Source organism: Poecilia reticulata, chromosome 6, assembly GCF_904066995.2.
Source record: "Poecilia reticulata chromosome 6, P_reticulata-male-v2, whole genome shotgun sequence".
In the NCBI taxonomy this organism is placed as follows: domain Eukaryota; kingdom Metazoa; phylum Chordata; class Actinopteri; order Cyprinodontiformes; family Poeciliidae; genus Poecilia; species Poecilia reticulata.
The window spans coordinates 12,648,864-12,667,658 of NC_088835.1; the positions used below are offsets into that span (position 1 = coordinate 12,648,864).

General features: G+C 40.0%; 2 protein-coding genes across 2 annotated transcripts in view; both read right to left on the bottom strand.

Annotated features, from left to right (window-relative positions):
- Positions 1-12,744, bottom strand: part of sntb2 (syntrophin, beta 2) — a 29,106-nt gene extending 16,362 nt beyond the window's left edge. Inside the window, exon 1 of the mRNA XM_008411800.3 lies at positions 11,766-12,744. Within this exon, the coding sequence (XP_008410022.1) occupies positions 11,766-12,489 (724 nt within the window). The 5' untranslated portion in view covers positions 12,490-12,744. The remainder of the gene's footprint in view (positions 1-11,765) is intronic.
- A 2,528-nt stretch (positions 12,745-15,272) lies between these two features.
- spire2 (spire-type actin nucleation factor 2) overlaps positions 15,273-18,795 on the bottom strand; it is a 28,767-nt gene continuing 25,244 nt past the window's right edge. Inside the window, exon 15 of the mRNA XM_008411798.3 lies at positions 15,273-16,435. Within this exon, the coding sequence (XP_008410020.1) occupies positions 16,132-16,435 (304 nt within the window). The 3' untranslated portion in view covers positions 15,273-16,131. The remainder of the gene's footprint in view (positions 16,436-18,795) is intronic.

Sequence of the window (18,795 nt, forward strand, 5' to 3'; positions counted from 1 at the left end):
TCCAGCTAAAGTTATCGTACTTGATTATTTTAGTTAACTTTGGATGTTCTATATTTTCCACAGAATAAATTTGCTAACAATGCTAAATCCTGTTTGTGTGTGTAGGTGCCAAATATCCTTTTGAATCTTTTGTAAGTGCTAAAGTTCATCTCCTACACAGTTCTTTTTTTACTGACTAAACCAGTTTCACAATGAATCATGTCAATAAAAGAGAAAATAAAAGCGCTGGTTTATCCATCCTCTTTGTTACGCTGCTTTATTCACTTCTCTTCACTAGCTTAGTTTGTATTACAAATAAGTAGTTAATCCGTTGTTTATATATTAAATCTATTGTTTCTTTGGTGTCCGGAGGGCATCACCGAAGTCACAGCTTTAAGCTATCGAACTTAAAGCCGATTCAGCGAGTTTGCATGGAGCCAGTAAAAAAAAAAAAAACAAAAAAAAAACAACAGTCTGCGCCAACTTTAAATGTGCCATCATTTCCTTCAGAGGGTGAACAGAAGCAGAAAGTGTAGTCATTTCCAAGCCATCATCGGCGAACAGCTATGCTGCTCAGTCTCCGTCTCCAAGCACCAGGCACTCTGTGCCACCCCGACTCGGTCGGCTTCTTATTCCGTCAGCCTCTCAGCTAATGAGGAAGTCCGCTCTTCCTCATTAGCAAGTCACCTTCTATCAACTAGACATCACCGTTTATCTTTATATCCATCAAAACAACTGAAAATAGCCAACTGGAACACAATGCACGGAGCTACAAATTAAATTGCATGCCATGCGCGCATCATGCAAGCGTGTCGTTTATTTTTACCTTCATAAAATGCTGATCAGACTGCATTTAGCTTTTACGCTTTAAAAAAAATGTAAAAATAGAGACCGTCTAAAAGCCAGAACTTGGTAACTGCTTCACTTCTCATGCATTTAGCCATGTGAAGTTTGGAGAGAGAAAAAATCCCCGGCTGCAAACAACATGTGGAAATTATGACTTCATCAGCAAGAAGCAGGTTAAAATAGGTTAACTTTCTATCAAATCTTTTAGATGTCATCGTTAAGCACATTTGTTGTTGAAGGACAAAAAGCAATTCTGGGAAAATGAATAACAGAAGTGGGGACTTGGAATACTCTCCTGCGTGCCCCTTGTGTAAACTGTAATTATGGTCTTGCTTTGCAGCAGTGGAGTTTGTAAAAGCTCTGCTGTGTGACTTTTTGGCAGCGCGTGGACCATTCTACATCTGCTTTTATTCAGTCTCCTTTAGTCTAAACAAAGAGGCCTCCAAGCAGCTGTAATCTTTTATGTAGTCAGATAAGTCAAATCTATCAGCGGTGCCTCGTTTAAAAGCAGAGATGTTTGGAATCCTGCGGGAAAAAACTGAGAACGCTTTTGCCATTCATACCTGCTTCATCCCATTGGCTAGATCGACTACTCCAGGTGGACACTGAGCTAAAACCAACTGGTTTCTGTTCAGGCATAACTTAAGACCAGTAAGTAACTAACTAATATTGCCTGTGTCTACCTGGGAGTCCCTCTTTTCAAACATGAAGGAATCTTTGGTCTAACTTTCCCCGAGACTCTACAGCCAGAAGCAGCTCTTCAGTCTCTCCATCGTAGATGGACTGTTTCATTCCTTTGTGATCATTAAAAAGAGGTTGAATGCATTTGGATGGAACAGCCCGTCTTTCTAGCTTTGTTGCAGTCTGATGAACTCATTAGTGCTTTCAGGCCGATTGCTCAGCTCCACTTCTGCTTCTAATTAGGCCCATCCACAGAGGGCCGGCCGATCTGTGCGTGCAGCATCGGCTGTATGCTTCTGTATAAATGCACGAGGAGGAGGATTCCCCAGAGACGCCAAACAGCATCCCATAAGGCCATCTCATCTGCTTCCATTTATACCTCACTGCCTGCCGGCCAAAGGATAGACAGAAGAAAGGGAAGACGACATCCAGAGGTAGAGGAGGACTCTCTGACTCGGCACATATTTGGTTGTGGCAATAGCTGTGGTTCAAAGCGACCCGTAAAACTACTCTTCTTCTTCACCGCTTACCAAGAAATAATCATCTTCTGGAATGGGTGAAATAATAGCTCACAGAGCGGCGAGTTCGTCGAGTCAGACCCCGGCGTCTGTACTTTCCTCCCCAACTGCCCAGAAATTCTCCTGTGGTTTGGCCCAACACGCTTTCCCCTGCTGGCTTTTCTCTAGCTTCTCTTTCCTTCACCAAAAGTATCCATCTATCCACCAATGGCGCAGTCCCCTCTGAACAATGCCTTGATTCAGCAATATTTGCTCACTCTAAAGTATAAAAAGTCTAAACAGTTTACAATATCAGATTGTGAGGACCATAAGATTTTCTGCCACATTAAAAAAAATAAAATAAAACTTAATTATCTTCACATAATCATCTTCTTGATTTGGATAGATGACTGAGCTGCACAGATACTAAAATTTGAATCAGAATCGATATCCGATGTTAATATACCTAAGGTTTTTAAGCAGATCAGAGTCTGCTTTTTGGTCCGCATCATCAGAGTTTGATTGGACATTCACACCACTGCAAACAAAACAGTTTCTAAGCAAGTGAGCTAGAGTTTGATTAAAACAGAATAATCAGGTCTGGTGTGAATGCACACTAAAACTGGGGTCTGGACTTGGATAAATTCACACCGTCCCCTCTGCTACATTATGATATAACATCAGTGAGAGCCTTTGAAAATAAAAAAACAAACAAATTAGTAACCGCTTTATGCTAGAAACACTTTTGCAATGCTACGCCGCCACATTCATTTAATTACATGACTCAGTTTTCTAAAAGATCAGCGTATGCAGTGGACTAAAAGTGGACTTCATTGTGGGTGTGTCAACTTTCTGCACACTATAAACCAGATTATGGACAAAAATAATCACATTTATCATTGTCTGCAGCGCCGACAGTTGAAGATTACCGCCGTCTGTGCCGAGAGCACAGACTGATGGTACTTTAGCTTCGGCAGGTTCCCGGCAAAACAGACAAGGTGGATTACCTGGAGGATCAACGGGATCCTCCTGAAATTTCTAATAACAAAAATGCATCCATTTCTAGTTGAGGCACAGAAATGTGGACCAATCAAATATATATTTGAGGGTATAAAACATCAGACATTTTGATGTGTAGGAAAGAAAGCAGTCATGCCCTTTTTGAGGCTTTGCAGACAATTTCAGATTATGCGGATCTGAGGACGCCGACAGACAGTAAACAGAGCCGGCACAAGAGAAAAAAAAAAGTTCTTCACCAGGTTTGTCCCCATTTCATCAATGCCTTTTTCATTCCCCCTAATTACTCAGACAAAACCCTCCAACTGTCCTTTTCCCACAGCAAACCAAAACTGAGTTTGGACTAATTAAGCACATACGAGATGCTGCATCTTTCAGACAGCTGAGAGGATAAGATTAAGTAGTATTTTGTCATATGTATCCAAGGCAAATATATTTCTTGATGTGTGAAAACCGGCATCAATTTGAACAGAACTAAAAACTTGTGGATTTAAGGCAGCAAAAACAACAGGCAGCATGCCAGCAATGCAAGAAAAGCTTGTCGCTGCTGCACGGCCACATCAAACAGTAACAGAGCTTCTGAGCTTGAATTGGTGTCTTTTCTGATGCCGACTCTGAGTTTGCAGCTCCCAAAACGCTGCAGGCCTGATTATGGAGTAATCAGTCACAAACGGACATAGAACAATGATCAAAACAAATGAAATGATCAAATTGATAAATAAAAAAAAATCATACTTCAACAAAAACCAAAATGACAGATGCATTCAAAGTACTGTAGTCAGATTTATAGATTTGTTGCTTTTGGGAGTCATTTGTCACTTTCTTTTTTTAAAAAACAGTTTGCAGTTTATCATCTGACTAGAATCTATATCTGCAAAGAAAGTTTAAGCACAGCTATGAATTAACATCTCCCCACATTCTTCAGAAATTAATTTTGTACCACATCATAAAGTTTGAAGAATGGCAGTAATGCATCTTTTACCACAATCTGCAGAGCAGCTTTGCTAAAATGTGGAGCCAAGCGCAAGTCATCCAAATTATAAATCCAAATTAACACAAAATTGACTCAAAGTTATAGGAAACATTGCATATATTATATTTTTGGTATATTTTATATATCGTTTTCTATTCATCATTTATTTTTGTGAACAAAACTTTGGTCTTGTTGGTGTTTAATGTGCTCTATAAATAAAGCTAGTATGGCATCATGAGAATACATAAATGCAACTTCCAACAATTAACATTACCGTATACTATATAATTTAATAAACGCTAGGGAATAACATACACATGATTGTCCTGGGTATGTAGGAAAAGCATGTTGCCTGTGTGCACAGTTAAAACCAAAATATCTTGTCAAGATGTTGGCTGAAGCTGGGTGGAGAGAGACACTTTCCACAGGAAAACAGGTTGTGTTCTGACATGAGCTGAAATGAAGGAAGCCATTACTTGAGAAGATAAGCAAAAAGACAAACTATTGTTTACAAATGCACTCAAGGACAAAAATTTTAACTTTTAAAAACATATTCTTTAGTCTAAAGAAACTAGAATGGAAGTATCTGGCCAAAATGACACCGTTACCTTTAGTGGAAAAATGGTAACGCAATCTTTAAAACAACATATTGCAAAGTACGGAGGTGGCAGCATTATGTCGAAGGGAGTGTTTTATTACAGGGAGGACTTTTGCGATTCACGAGGAAAAAACATAATTTGGACATTTTGAAGAGACAACTCAAAACACAATGGGTCTTGAAATGAACAAATGGCCTTTAGCTTGCAATAACATTCGTTAGAGTGGCTTAAGGGCAATAAAGTCGATGTTTTGTTCTCAGTCACACAAGAACATTTGTAGATGGATCTGGAACGGCGTGTGTGAGCCAGCAGACCTACAAACCTGACTAAGTCACACCACTTCTGCTGGGAGAAAAGGGCCAAATTCCAGCGAATTATTGGGAGAAGTTTAAGGAAGGACATGCAAAACATTTTACCCAAGTCAGAAAGAGAGTTCTACCACTTCTATCAAAGAAATTTGAATCCAAGCAGTGATTATTGTGATATTTAGCAAATAGAAATAATGTTGCCAACATAAAAGTCTTCGCAGTCTTGCTAACAGTCTTCGATTAGAGGCTTTAAGTGTAACCCACCCACCCCAGCAGTTCAGTCAGACTGAGGTTTGAACTTGGGTCATTTTATCACCTCACTCACTCTGTGGTCGATCTGCTACTTCAACTGAGTCGCATGACTTAGTTTTAGCCGAGCTGCACCTGTTCAGTTTTAAGATAACAGTTACGATAACTGAAACTGAAAGCCACCAACACTGTACTAAAGAGCTGGAACGAGGCGTTTGTGTTGCATTTCATTATGATTAAACATCTTTACATTAATCTTGTTTTTCAAAATGTTTTCCAGTTAGTTGATAGGTAGCGTGGCTGGGATTGTGTAATTGTAATCAATTACTCAAATAAAATGGGCACGTTCTACAGATTTTTCAGCTAGCTACTTAAACATGTTTAATACAATATTAGAAAATACATTAATGGATGCAAATAAGCAAAATTCAATTCATTTTTTTTTTTAAATAAGACACCAAACATTTGATTGCCTAAAAAGCAACAACACAGCATTCATTTAGTGAATTTGAACTGTGTGAACGTTAGTATTAGTTTCGTCAAAGGTGTTTTATCATTAATGCAAAAAGTATACATATTTTATACAATTTTGGATTAGCTTCACCTTCTTTACCTTTTTTTTGAGTCTCTACTCAAGTTAACGATTATTAAATTAATTATTGATTTCATACATTTATTAATCACGATTCATCCGATTAACCGTTTCAGCTCTGCTTGCAAGCGTCGGGACAGTAACAAACGCTGGCCTGAGCATTAAGTGCTTCATCTACTTAAAGAAGTGTAAAGTAAGCGTGAGTCAGGCGTGTTAAAGGTGTTAGGAGAAGAACAAGCTGAACTGAGCTGCAGTGAAGGCAGCGTGAGCGTCATTCCTGGAAGAGCTCAGAAAGGAACAAGAGTTTGTGTGGCCGAGTTTAAACAGCGGGACACAGGTCATAAACCTCCCTCTGCAGGCCGTGCTGCTGATCACTGGAACAACGGCTGGTTATTTTCTGCTTACAGAAGTGGCTAAGGATCAATCTCTGCAGCATGATTAATTAAAATCGCTAAAGGCTGCAGAAGAGCGCGAACCGTCCAAGTCAGATGACTGACCTCTGCCCCAAATAAGCACGTGTGAGCGGAGGTCAGGAATGTGGGGCTCCGGAGCTAATTGAGGGAATATCTGGGAGTTGATGCATTTGTGTGCTGCCACTGTGTTCTGGAAGGTCAGGCCTCACTCTGACTGACCGCCGCTCCTTTCACAAAGCAGTGGCAGATCCACAAACGCTGCGATGACAGGCAGCTGACAGATTCCTGCAGCGGCACCCGTAGCCGTCCTCCTTGACGCGCCCGGGACGGGGGCAGGGGGCCAGGGGGGGCTCCGCTTTTCACACAGGCGCCAGCAGGCAAAGTTCAATCTGTGGTTTCAAACCAACACGTTTCATTCCTGGGAAGCATAAAGACTCTGCTGTTTCTCTGATTATAAAAGATAAATAGCTTGACTAATCTGATTCTAAGCGAGGAAAATTTTTTTTTTTTTAAATCACATTTTCACAGAGCAGATTGCTCAAAACGTCTGTTGCGTTCACTTGGTTTTATGTTGGGAGGAACACAACAGGCCTGGTTTTGACTTCAGTGGAAATGTGTCCCTCATTGATTAGTTCCTACAATTTGCGCTGGTCAGTATTCAACCCACGTTTATTCCGAGCCATTAAACACTGCTTTTAACTGTTCCCGATGTTAAGTTTCCAAACCCTCAGGGCTCTGCAGTCCGCCTGTCAACAACTCTTTTCAACTGACGTTCAACAAAAACGCTCCCGGTTTGAGACCCTAATGTTTATGAAGGGTTGGTGTGGCGGGTTTTACGATAAACACGCCACCTCTGGCTTTGGTGTTTAATATAATCAGATTGCAATAAATATTCTCTTTCAGATTTATTACAAGCAACGCCACAGGCTTCTTCTGATTCAAATAACAACATCAGCATGATTCTCTGATGATAAAGTCACAAGAAACATTAAAAAATACTGAGGATTTTGAGTTTTACAAATGAACAATGATCCATAATGAATGGAATAAAATTATATTTCTAATGAGGAAGAAAGCGGGATGCCCCAAAAAAAGATAACTATTTATTAGTCCCAGAAGTGGGAAAGTTATGCTGTCGCAGTACAAAGTGGACAGAGGAAAATAAAGATTAACAGAAACACTATACACTACTCTTACTCTGTATTTCTTACAGAGTAAGAAATAAAAGTTAATATTGACTTAATCATAAAACTAATTAATTAAATGGCTAAAATTATGCAACAGTTTCAACTTACATACAATAATTTTTACATATAGTGTCGTTTACTTCCATTAAAATGGCTCCCACTTAAGGATGTTGGATTTATTGTTGCCACAATAAATTCCATAATTGTCCGTATTGCTGAGACTGTTTTACTATTTTCTCCACCGTTAGTTCATTGAGAATATCAACAAATATTATTCTCATTGGATTTATGCATAGATGCAGATTCACACCAACACTAATGTGGATATGCTCGACGCAACGGTTGACAAGTCTGGAATGAACCAATAAGTCGAATCAAATCACACTCATTTATATACCTAATGTCCCAAAGAAGCACATTAAAGTGGGTTTGTTTTTCAGAAGCAGTTTTTAAGTTTGTGGGACAATAATTGCTGTGTCATGCAGTCACAGACCCACAGAGTTACCTAAAAAGGAAGTAATAACTCATCTTCCTTTTTATTCTTACCTCAAAATACTGCAATAAAACTTTAGGTCCATAGCCACTAGGGCTGTGTAATAATATCGATTTTGCGATATATATCGATATTTTCCTTCCTAGAAAAAAATCTATATTCATCTTCATCCGCAAGTATCGTAACATCCAACTGTCACCTTGCTCACTCACTGCTTGCTTCGCGGGGAGAGTGATTAGGTCATCAGGCTTAGAGTGATTCCTTCAGATGTTAAGTGTCAAAGTTAAAAAGGTATCAAACTATTCAGAGCAGGGTACTTGGTGCACTTTATTTACTTTACAAATGCATGTAAGTTACAGTTTGTACCGTTTCAATTAAAAGGAACATGTTTTCTTACCACTTCTTTGATTCATTTTGTCCAGCTGTCGACTTTAAGTCTGTGTCCATGTCCAACCAGAGCCAGGTATTGCGTAGTTGGTGCTTTTAATCAGTTTTCAGTTAAATTAATTAAATCCAACTCTATAAGTCACAAAATGTCACCAAAATCACTCTGTCCCTCTAAAATCTTTCATAAAATCGCAAAAGTGTATTGAATTGTATCGTTTGCTGAATATCGCAATATATGTATATATCGTATCGTGAGCAGAATATCGTGTATCGTATCACATCGTGAGATTATTGCATCAGTACAGCCCTAATAGCCACCCACCTCTACTTCAAGAGTGGAGAGAGGTGAAATATTTGAGCTCCAGAACTGAGGACATGTTTAGGATAAATAAAATACAGCAACCCAGGAAAAGAGCCTCACAGCCACTGCTAAGCACGGAGGTGGACGCGTCATGGTTTGGGACTGCTGTGCTGTAGCAGGGCCTGTCCAGTGGAAAACCACTGCATCCATCTTGAATGCTACTTTGTTTCAGAGGGAGCTTAGGGAAAATATACATAAAAAAATGATTAGGGTGTCCTAACTTTTTCCCTCTGCTAAAAACACACAATTTTGTTCAAATCTTTTGTTTAAAGAGTTAGACGCTGGTATTTATTTATTTTATTGTGTGTGCTTATCTGAAACCGTATCGATTTCTTTTCCAGAAAAAAACAAAACAAAACAACATCAGACAAAGATATCGTGGAGTGTTTTTTGTTTCACATGACTGCACCGGATTCATTTTTAACGTGACTAACAGCTGGATAACTTCAGGACACCATGGCTTCACACCGTCAGCACACTTCCCCGTGTCGGTTGTGGAGCGCACATCAAAACAAAAAACATTGTCAACCATCTCCTCAGATGACAACAATTAGCTGCCACGGTTACCTCCCGTCGAGAGAATTTGCAGCAAACTTTTGACCTGCAGTTAAAAGTAAAACACGAGTTTGGCTTTGACATTTAGAGCAAACTAAACTGGGCGGCTATGAGTCACCTGAATGTCCCGTTGGCCTAATTTAGTCAAGTTAAACTGGATTGATGGACTCAATCCAAAAAAACAAATAGGGTTTCAGTAAACACGCAACTTTAAAATGTGCAATAAAAACTAATCACATGCAAACCCCTCATTTACTTTTCTTCAACTGTTGTAGTGAAGTGGATTAGGTTTGTTTTTGCAAGGTTCTGGCTGTATATAGAGTGATAGATTTGTATTATTGCTGCAAAATATGTTGAGCTGCAGTCAATACATAACACAACTGCAAGAAAAGGTTCGTCATTACTAGTATTGTTATAGTTTTCATCAATACACGTTTTCCCAATTCATGTAGTCAGTAGATGGTGTTCTTAAAAAGTTTTTTTTATTTCAAATGGTAAAATACCACTAAATATAAGAAAGCGTGAAGCTGTGCGTCGCACATGGCGAGAGCTCGTAAAGATTTACGCAAATAAATCTCATCAGTTGAATCCTGCATTGACCTTTGATCCTTTAACATGCAAACCTGACCACAGCTGTGCCTAGATTCCTGTTTACACTAATCAAAGGCTTTGTGTTCAACTGATTTGAATCAATGCAGCTTGAACTCCTCCATCTGCTCAGATGTCAACACGGGACTGTGTTTTCTTAGGGTGGCATACAATAACGGTTCTGACTGGTTCAAGTAATGAAAAATCTGATCTTCTTCCTACTATCGTCTAAAAAAATCAAATAAAATAAGCAGCGTGTTAGTTTGGGACAAAAACCGAGTAGCAGTCTTGTAATTCTTTCATGTTTTATGGATTTAAAACGACTACGTTTAAGAACTGGCGACACATTTATACTCTTTGTTCTTTTATTGTCTGTAGTGCTCGGAAAGAAAGAAGTTTGAAAAAGTCAAAACCCCCAAATCAGTTTTAGGCAGGAAAAGACTAACCGATGCATTACTACACGCTATAAAAACCACTCCATAATATTCACTTTGCACATCAAGGACACAAACAAACAAATCCCATCTGCTAAAGTTTAACTTTTAACTAAATGTAATGCCTTTAAGCCCGACAAGGACAGTGGTTAAACTCCTGTTTCCACTAAAAGTTTTGTTTTGAATTAATTCTGGTATTATTTCTCCTTTCATAACTCTATAGTTATAGTTGTCTTTTATAGTTAATTTTGAATACAAATGGATTACATCTAATGGAAACCCAAAATTTAGTTTCCCAGAAAATGTGAACTTTACATAAGTCAAATAAAGAGTTTATAACGCAAAATGCCAGGCTACTGAAAAGCCTGTCCATATTGTACTGTATTACTTGGCTGGGGCTCCTTTTGCATGAATTACTGCATCAATGCGGCGTGACATGGAGACGATCTGCCTGCGTTTCTGCTTGGGTGTAATGGAAGCCCGTATTGTTTTGATAGCGGCCATCATGTTATCTGCATTGCTGGTTCTAGAAACACTGGATCTCACCTCAGACTTTCATTTCCCAATTAAATGAGAAATCCAAACTCATCTGAAACAGAGCAATTAGGACCACTAAGCAACAGTCCCGTCTTATATGTCCTCATCCCAAGTAAGACTTTTGGCATTGTCTCTAATTCAGAAGTGTTGTCTTAACACAAGGTTTGCAAGGGTCGTCAAACCTTGCAAGGTTTCAACAGGGTGGTTGATCGGATCAACAGGGTGGTCAACCCTGTTGATTGTATCTTTTTCTGCCAAACGTTTTCCTTCTGCTCAACTTTCCGGTAAAATGTTTGGACATCCATCTTTTGAAATGGCCCGTTGTGGTTTACCACATGGACTGTCTGCTCAGCTCAGCAGTCTTCACCATTGTTGTGAGGAAGTTTCTGTATCAGCAATTGTAATATTAAAAGTTTCTGCAAAACTGAATTTTGGTTTTCACTAGATATAAGCCATAATCCTCAAAATTGCCAGACATAAAAAAAGGCTACTCTGCCTGTAAATAATCTAATAGTAGATAGCTTTTACTGTTTGGAAATAATCACTGTAATACATTTACTTCTTAATGATGTTCTGATTTATTGAGACCCCTGTAGAAGATGCAATGTGAGCCAATACTGACCAAAATTGGGATTAAATTTACACAGATGTAAAGTGGTATGTTCAGCTGAACTGACTCTGCTTCTATATCTCCTTTGGGTCATAGATTGAGTAAATTAAGTTTTTATTTAGGTTGGTTTTCTACTACTTTACCTTACAAAACAACAAAGAGTTATGAACGTTTACAAAACACTGAACATTAGTTCAAGAAGAGCAGACTGGGTCCATGTTGAGATGAAGGTTCATTTTGCCCTAAACTGGTGACCTGTTGAGTTTGGTTCTGGATTGAAAGTTTCTTTAGTCTATATTTATCCTTTTCAAGTGTGCAATTAAATTGGTAAGCAAAGATTCATAGCACTAACTGCCACCTGTTGTAGACTTGAGTGTCTAAAAGTTTGGTAGGTGTGCTCAGACAGCGGAGTTTAATCTCGGCCTTTTCAAATCCCCGCTCTCGCGTTGGCCCACTTACCCTCTAGCGTGACTTCTTTCCCGGCCTTCTTCAGCGCCTGGACCGCCATGTCGTGGGTCGCCTCCCGGAGGTCGTTCCCGTTCACGGACAGGATCGCGTCGCCCACCCGGAGCGCTCGGCTCTGGTCAGCGGCGAGCCCCGGGAAGATCTTGGAGATGAGGATGGGCATCCGGTTCTCCCGCCCTCCCTTGATGCTGATCCCCAGCCCGCCGGACTCTTGTTTGACAACTCGGACTTTCCGCACCGCTTCGGAGGAGCCGTCCAAGTTGAGCGGGGGTTCGCCTTGCCTCGACCCGAAGCTTGACCCGGGACTCCCATAGCCGGAGCCGGGGCTCCCGAAGTCAGAGTTTGCGCCGTTCACCGGGTACTTTCCAGAACTGTTTACACCGTAGTTTCCATCGAACTGACTCCGGCTGACGCTTCCTCGACCCGGGCTGCTACTGCGCCCCCGAACCACGTGATTCTGATTCTGAAGTTGGTCTTGACCCGAGGAGGAACCGCGACCAGGGTTCCCCGGGCTCGATCCAGGGTCGTTTCCGTTCGACATGCCATTTCGGAGGCCAGCCGACGGGTAGTCCCAGTGATTTCCCCCCTGTCCGCTCACCTCCGCCTCGGCCGTTAAAGTCAGCGTCTCCCGCGTGAGTTCGGCCGCCACTCGGATCCAGCGGTCGCGGAGCAGAAGGTCCAGCTGGCCGTTTTTGTCCGCTCTGGTCCAGACTGCCATTCCCCGACGGTTAGCCTGCTCCGAGGCGGGCCGCTCTCACTCTGAACTCATCATCAACTTTTTCCTCTTTTTCAGAGTGCGCACAAGCAGCGACGAGGCTACACTGGTTCGCATCGACACACCCACTCCCACTCCCACTGTGGGTGGAGGGGGGAGAACACACGGACTCCAAGAACACAAGGAGAGGAGGAGAACAAGCGGCTGAGAGCGACAAGCCTCGGAGGGCTTGTTGATTAGTTCAAGCTCTAAAGCTGACCGACTTCCACTGAAGTTAGCAGGAGGACAACCCTGTCACATCCGCTAAAACCTTTCAAAATAAAATAAGTCAAAATCACCGAAATAAACAATTTGTTTTCATAGGTTTTGAGAATCAAGGTAACCTGAGAACACTTTATTCCAAGAGACTATGGTTAGAAAATTACTTTTAACACGATTTTTCTATAATATTCTTGGAAAAATAATACAATTTCCTAAGGATGTACCGCTGCTGCGGATGCCTTAATTTTGTAAAAATTCCATGATTTAAAATTTTAATATGATGGAAAAGTATGCACATATATCGGCCACTTTTTATTAGATGTACCAGTTAAATTCCCTGTCAACTCAAATAACAAATCAGCCAATCTGTCCAGGGATATATGTGGTGAATGGTGGTTGATGATTGTGAATATTTCAGAAACTGATAATCTGCTGAAATTTGCATACATGATCATCTCTCAGCTTTAGAGAGAGTGGTCAGAACAAGTGACAACATGCAGTGAATAAAAAAAAAAAAAAAAAAAAAGCAACAATAGGTCATGTTGAGTTCATCCAACAAATCTAAAATTGAAGATTTCTGACACTGTTCAGTCACAAAGAATTGGAACAGATATAAAAGCAAAAACAGGTCCAAACTCGTTCCAGGTGTGGAGTAGCAGCATCAGAGAAGGAGCTAAAACGGCTACACAACTTGATAAATAAAAAAAGATGCTGATTCTGTTCTGGGGATGGTTCTGGAACATCTGGAGGTGACTGTGAAAGAAAGGGATTCTTCAGAAAATAGAGAAAATTATGGACAACTCTGCAGTCTCTTCATCAGACTGTTTACAACAACAAATCAGTCAGAGGCTTTTTAAAACTTGCTTGTAATAATACAGGAGATCCTTCCTCGACAATTTTGAGTTACAATATTTAATCTCCCTCAAATAGTATTTTTAAATTGAACTGTGATTAAATTTTAACTGAATTTCTTGTTACCCAAATTAGTTTTTTATTTGAATAATATTGGGTCAACAGGTATATTCAATACCCAATCTCATTAAGAAAAAAGTTAACAAAAATTTAGGCAGACACAAAAACAGGAAAGGGATCACATAAAAATATTCACTTGCCAATAATATGGGTTATATAAATACATTGTGATTCATTTTTTTACTTATATATATGTTATTATAATATCGGTTAATGTATTATTTTGTTTGTTCATTTTGTTTTTTTCAAATACTTGGTAAATTTGGGTTATGTTGGAAATAAACGAACCTACAAAATTATAATAAAAGTTAAATAATCAGACATAAATAGCATCAAAAATTTACATTTTTAAAACTATGGTTAAAATATTGAGTGAAAGATTCATTGCGATTTCTCTATGCTTTTATTTTGAAAGTATAATCACCCGTTTTCCCTTTTTAGTCTAAGAAGCGCGCTCTTGACCTGCATCAGTTTCTGTGTGAGAGTAAAGTGGGAGCCGGATGACAGGCGGAAGCAGCCAATAGGAGCGAAGACCTAATTATTTATTCATGATCAGGAGGCGGGGCTTCTGCACAGGCCGCATTGATCCCCGACAAGAAAGCGAAACCTCCCTTTACCTCATTAATGGATTCCTCTGCTGCTTACAGGACACTTTCATTTTCCCATCAGTACCACTTTCAGAAACCATGCAGCAGACACTCACTTTTGCTCATTTTACAAACGTTTAAAATATTTTTCAATTCATTTTGCTCTTCAGGTATAAATGGTTGGGACTCACTTTAAAGCAAGACTCATTTTACAGTTATTGTCATTTTAATTTCTTTTTAAATTAACCCTCTTGGTTATCACAATGTTTTTCCAGTGGTTTTAGCTTTTTACTTTATCATTACATAACACTAGTGAATTGATGTAAATTATAGTTTTTGTAGCAATTTATATATTAGGAATAATTAAATATGTATCATAGTTCAAATTTTCTGTGCCTTTAAAAATAGAGTAATCTTTGTCCTATTGAAAATGCAGTTTTTAAATAGTTGTATAGAATAATTTTTTAATACAACATTTATTAAAAAAGTTACATTTTCTGAATGAATGAATATTTAAAGACTGGGAGACACGAGGAGAAAAAATATGCTTACATTTTCTATCGCAAACCCTTTTTTGTTTTTTTTGTTGCATCTGAGAGACACAGGTAGAGCAGTCTATTCATAAATAACTTTACACATAAAATTAACCAAAATATCTTGCATATGTTGCTGCCAACCTTTCACCCATGGAGAGCAGCAAAACGCAGGAACCCCTGAAGGTCAAATACCTCCTTCTAGCCATCTAAACATCACCGCAAAAGTACTGAAACAAAAATATTAACAAAAAGCAGCAACCTACACAAAACGCTTGAACAGACATTCAAGAGTGAGCCAGTCTTTACTCCAAAAAGCTCACTGCAACGTACCAACTGCTCGTTCTGATTGGTCAAATTTGTGCTACTGCAGGACAGCTGTGCTCCTCTCTGTTTGGTGAGCCCACAGTAAAACTCGCAGATGCAGCACCGGTCGTGTTTTGTCACTGGATCTTTATTGCAGCCGAGGTTCACTTTGTGTTTACAAAACCAGAACAGATTGCAAAGCGTCCATGTGGGAAGTGAGAGAGGCGGGAGAGTCACCCGCTTGCCTCTCGTCATGCTACGTCGGCTAAAGGTGCGGCCCGCAGCTTCACCCTGTTACATTCACAGTGTCGCTGCCGTTTCACCCTCCCCACCCTGCTGCAGGTCTGGGGTCTTCACAAGTGTCGCCAGAGAGGCCTCGCTACGCAGCAGCAGATTGTTTTCAACTCCCCTTTTTAATGGCTAAAAATAAATATTTTATTGTTTACAAGCTATTAAGTTTACAATTTTGTTCTTGTAAGGTACATTCATGACAAAAACAAGGCAACCCATTAAACGCTAATGCAACCCTGCACAGCTTTTTAACCTCGCAAAGCCCTGCCTCTCGACCTCCAACCCCCCCATCACCCCCCTCTCTGATTGAACCCCTCCCGCCCCAAAATGCGTGAGTGAAGAGTGAAGGTTTGGTGCAGCAGATAGGGCAGATGCAGAGAGAGAGATTTAAGTGAACAAGTGTGTTGAGACTGAAGACGGTGAGATAAGGAAGGTAAAGCAGTTGTGCAAAAAAGCTGGCATCTCTACATTCTTGCTAAAGAGTTCTTAACAGCTTCAGTGATTTATTTTATTTGATTTTTTTCATATTTTAGACCTAAACTTGACTATTAAATGATACATTTAATGCTCCAACCCAGCAAAATTAACTTTGAAGCACCTTTACTGGATTATATGATCATTAAGACAAACCCTCGGAGAGCCCTCCCCTCTTTAAATACAAACGGTGTGCACAGTGAGGTCAGAGTCTGAGCCAGTCATTGCTTCGTGCTGCGGACCGTCTCGCTGCGGTGGAGCTGCGATGAAGGTGGTTGGTGATGATGGTGGTTTGGTTGAGGCGAAGCCTCGAAGTTGGACTGCCGCTGCAGCTGTGGCCTCTGAGCGGCTTTGGCCTCTCTCTTTGGAGTGTTGTTGAGGATGTCCAGGCTCCGGCGGCTGGAGGAGATGACGTCGGCGACGAACTTTGTGCATTCGGCGCAGATGTCGCGCAGCGTGCAGCCGTGAGCGTACAGGTGCGGGAACTCCTCCTCCACCGAGCGGCGGGACAGAGTCCGCAGGGATCTGCGAGCGGAAACGGAGGATGGGGGTGTCTTCACATCGTATATGAATCAGACATGTAGACAAATAACTACAACATTGTGTCTATAACTGGGATAATACACAAGTGCATCATGTTACAGTAGGACGGAATTGAAAGTTTAGTTTGTTTCGGTAATTCAATTCAAAAAGTGAAACGCAGTATCCAAACATACATATGGAAAGCTGAGTGGAAGGAAAACATCTGTAAGAAAAAGATGCACAAGGATAACTGCAGCCTGGAGATAATTTGAGGAGTTTGGGGGGGATTAACGAGGTTTAGCCCACATTGGAGTGTTTATATGTTTTTGCTTAGTTCAGGTGAAAGGGTTGGATTATTGAAACTGAAAAACGATGCAAATCTGACATTATCAGACTTTTGTGAGCGAGAACTTTTTACTCCTATAAAAGGGTTTGACTTTTTTTTCTGATTGTAAAAAAATAAAATGTAAACAAAATTCTCCAAAACTGAATAAATGCATCAAAATAAAGTGTGATTGCCTATTACCAGTAGTTTAGCCAATAACCTCATCCCATGTAGTCCACTTTGCAACTTATTTTTGGAAAATATTGTACATCGTGACAAAAAGAGCATAAAAATCTTTTCTTCAATGTTCTGGTAGTAAGTAGCTGAAAATAGTTGACAGGTTTATTTATGTTTTCACTTTTGGCAGGATTATTAGCCATTTCAATTTAGGGGAAAAGTGTTGCAATAATATGCAGTCTGACCGTCTCAGTCCAAATAGTTCACTTTGCAACTTATATTGTTGGAAGATAAAGTAGATTTTGTGTTCAAAAAGGGTGTAAAAGCAGAGTATAAACAAACAATAATTTTAAAAAAAAAGCTTCATATCTATGATCTCAAGTGGATGAAATGCTTGGATGAATGGAAAGCAAAACAAATATATAAGTGAACTAAAGCATAAAAACGATGCTTCAGCGGTGAGCCAGGAAAATCAGTCACTGTGGAGAAGACTGAGCTGTCTGATTGAAAGAACAACAATCTCAGTCGTAAAATGAAAACCTCAGCAGAGAAACGCGACACCATGCCAGCTCCGCTTCACACCGACTGGCTGCCTTCAAGGCGGGAGGATCGTAGTGACAGCTGGGTAATTATTACATAATGGCTGCTTAGAGGCCGTGTAGGAGGCGCTGCACTGATTACACAACAAAGGAAGGAGGGAGGGAGTTAGTGGAGGTGACTGGATTGAGGAGGCCAGCTTCTAGTTCTTACATGGGGAAAAGTTAGTAAATCGTCACTAATGGGATAAAAAGTGGGATAAAGAGGAACTTTAAACATTAAGGAATGTAAACTACAAATACAAAGATAAATGGAGGGAAACAACATTTAAGTATTACTTGTTTTTAGAATTAGTTTATGTCCAGAGTCAGGCTGTCTTCATTCCTGATGTGAGTAAAAAAAAAAAAAGCTCAGCTGTCTGAGTTTCCTTTGAACATTTAACATTAAGTTAGCTGAATTCAGAGTGTAATCCACCACACACACAACACTGTGCATATATATGGAGCTATCCCTCAGTTTGTTATCCTGCAATGAGCTTAGTTGGACTTTCTGTTTAGTGCAGATTTTGTTGTTTTTCTTCTTTAAATATAATTTTTTTTCTTATTCAGACTTTCTTATATTATTTTAAAGCGGTCTGGTTCAACAGCTGTGACCTTCCTGATGGTTTTTTTTTGGACTTTGGATGCTTCTTACTCTTTTTCATTCTTGTCAAGAGATAACCTAACACGTAAGAGAACATTTTCTTAATCTGAAGCCAGGTTTACACTGTGCGAATATCAGCTGTTTTAGATCAAATCTTCCGTCGTGAAAGGAAATCTGTGGTTGTGAGGTGAATCTGCGGTCGGCACACAGACAGAACTTAGTGCTCCAATTAGCAAAGATAACCTGAGAGAGAAATCCAGCAGCGCCAGAGACGCTCAAGAGAAAGTTGTGCAGCGTGACTGCAGACTGGCCTGAGTGCTGGCAGCTGACCTTTCTCCCTCTTCTCAACATCTGAATCAAACTGGAAGGACTTTACCCTCGTGGCTTGGTGTCCACTTCTTAGTTGGAATAATATATACTGCTCAAAAAAATAAAGGGAACACTTCAGTGTTCACTTAAATGTTAAAGTGTTCCCTTTATTTTTTTGAGCAGTGTATGTTGCATTTTAGTGACACAACTTCCAGTTGTGCAGCGTTATGCTACCGAGCCTGGACAGTGTAACGTGTTCGAGTCCTGCAGGATTTTAAAAGCACGCAAACTGTTCTCGCTTCCTTAGTTCAATCAGACACAACGTTTAAGACAGAAAATAGTATTTTAGTGCCATTGGCTGCTTTCTAAATTA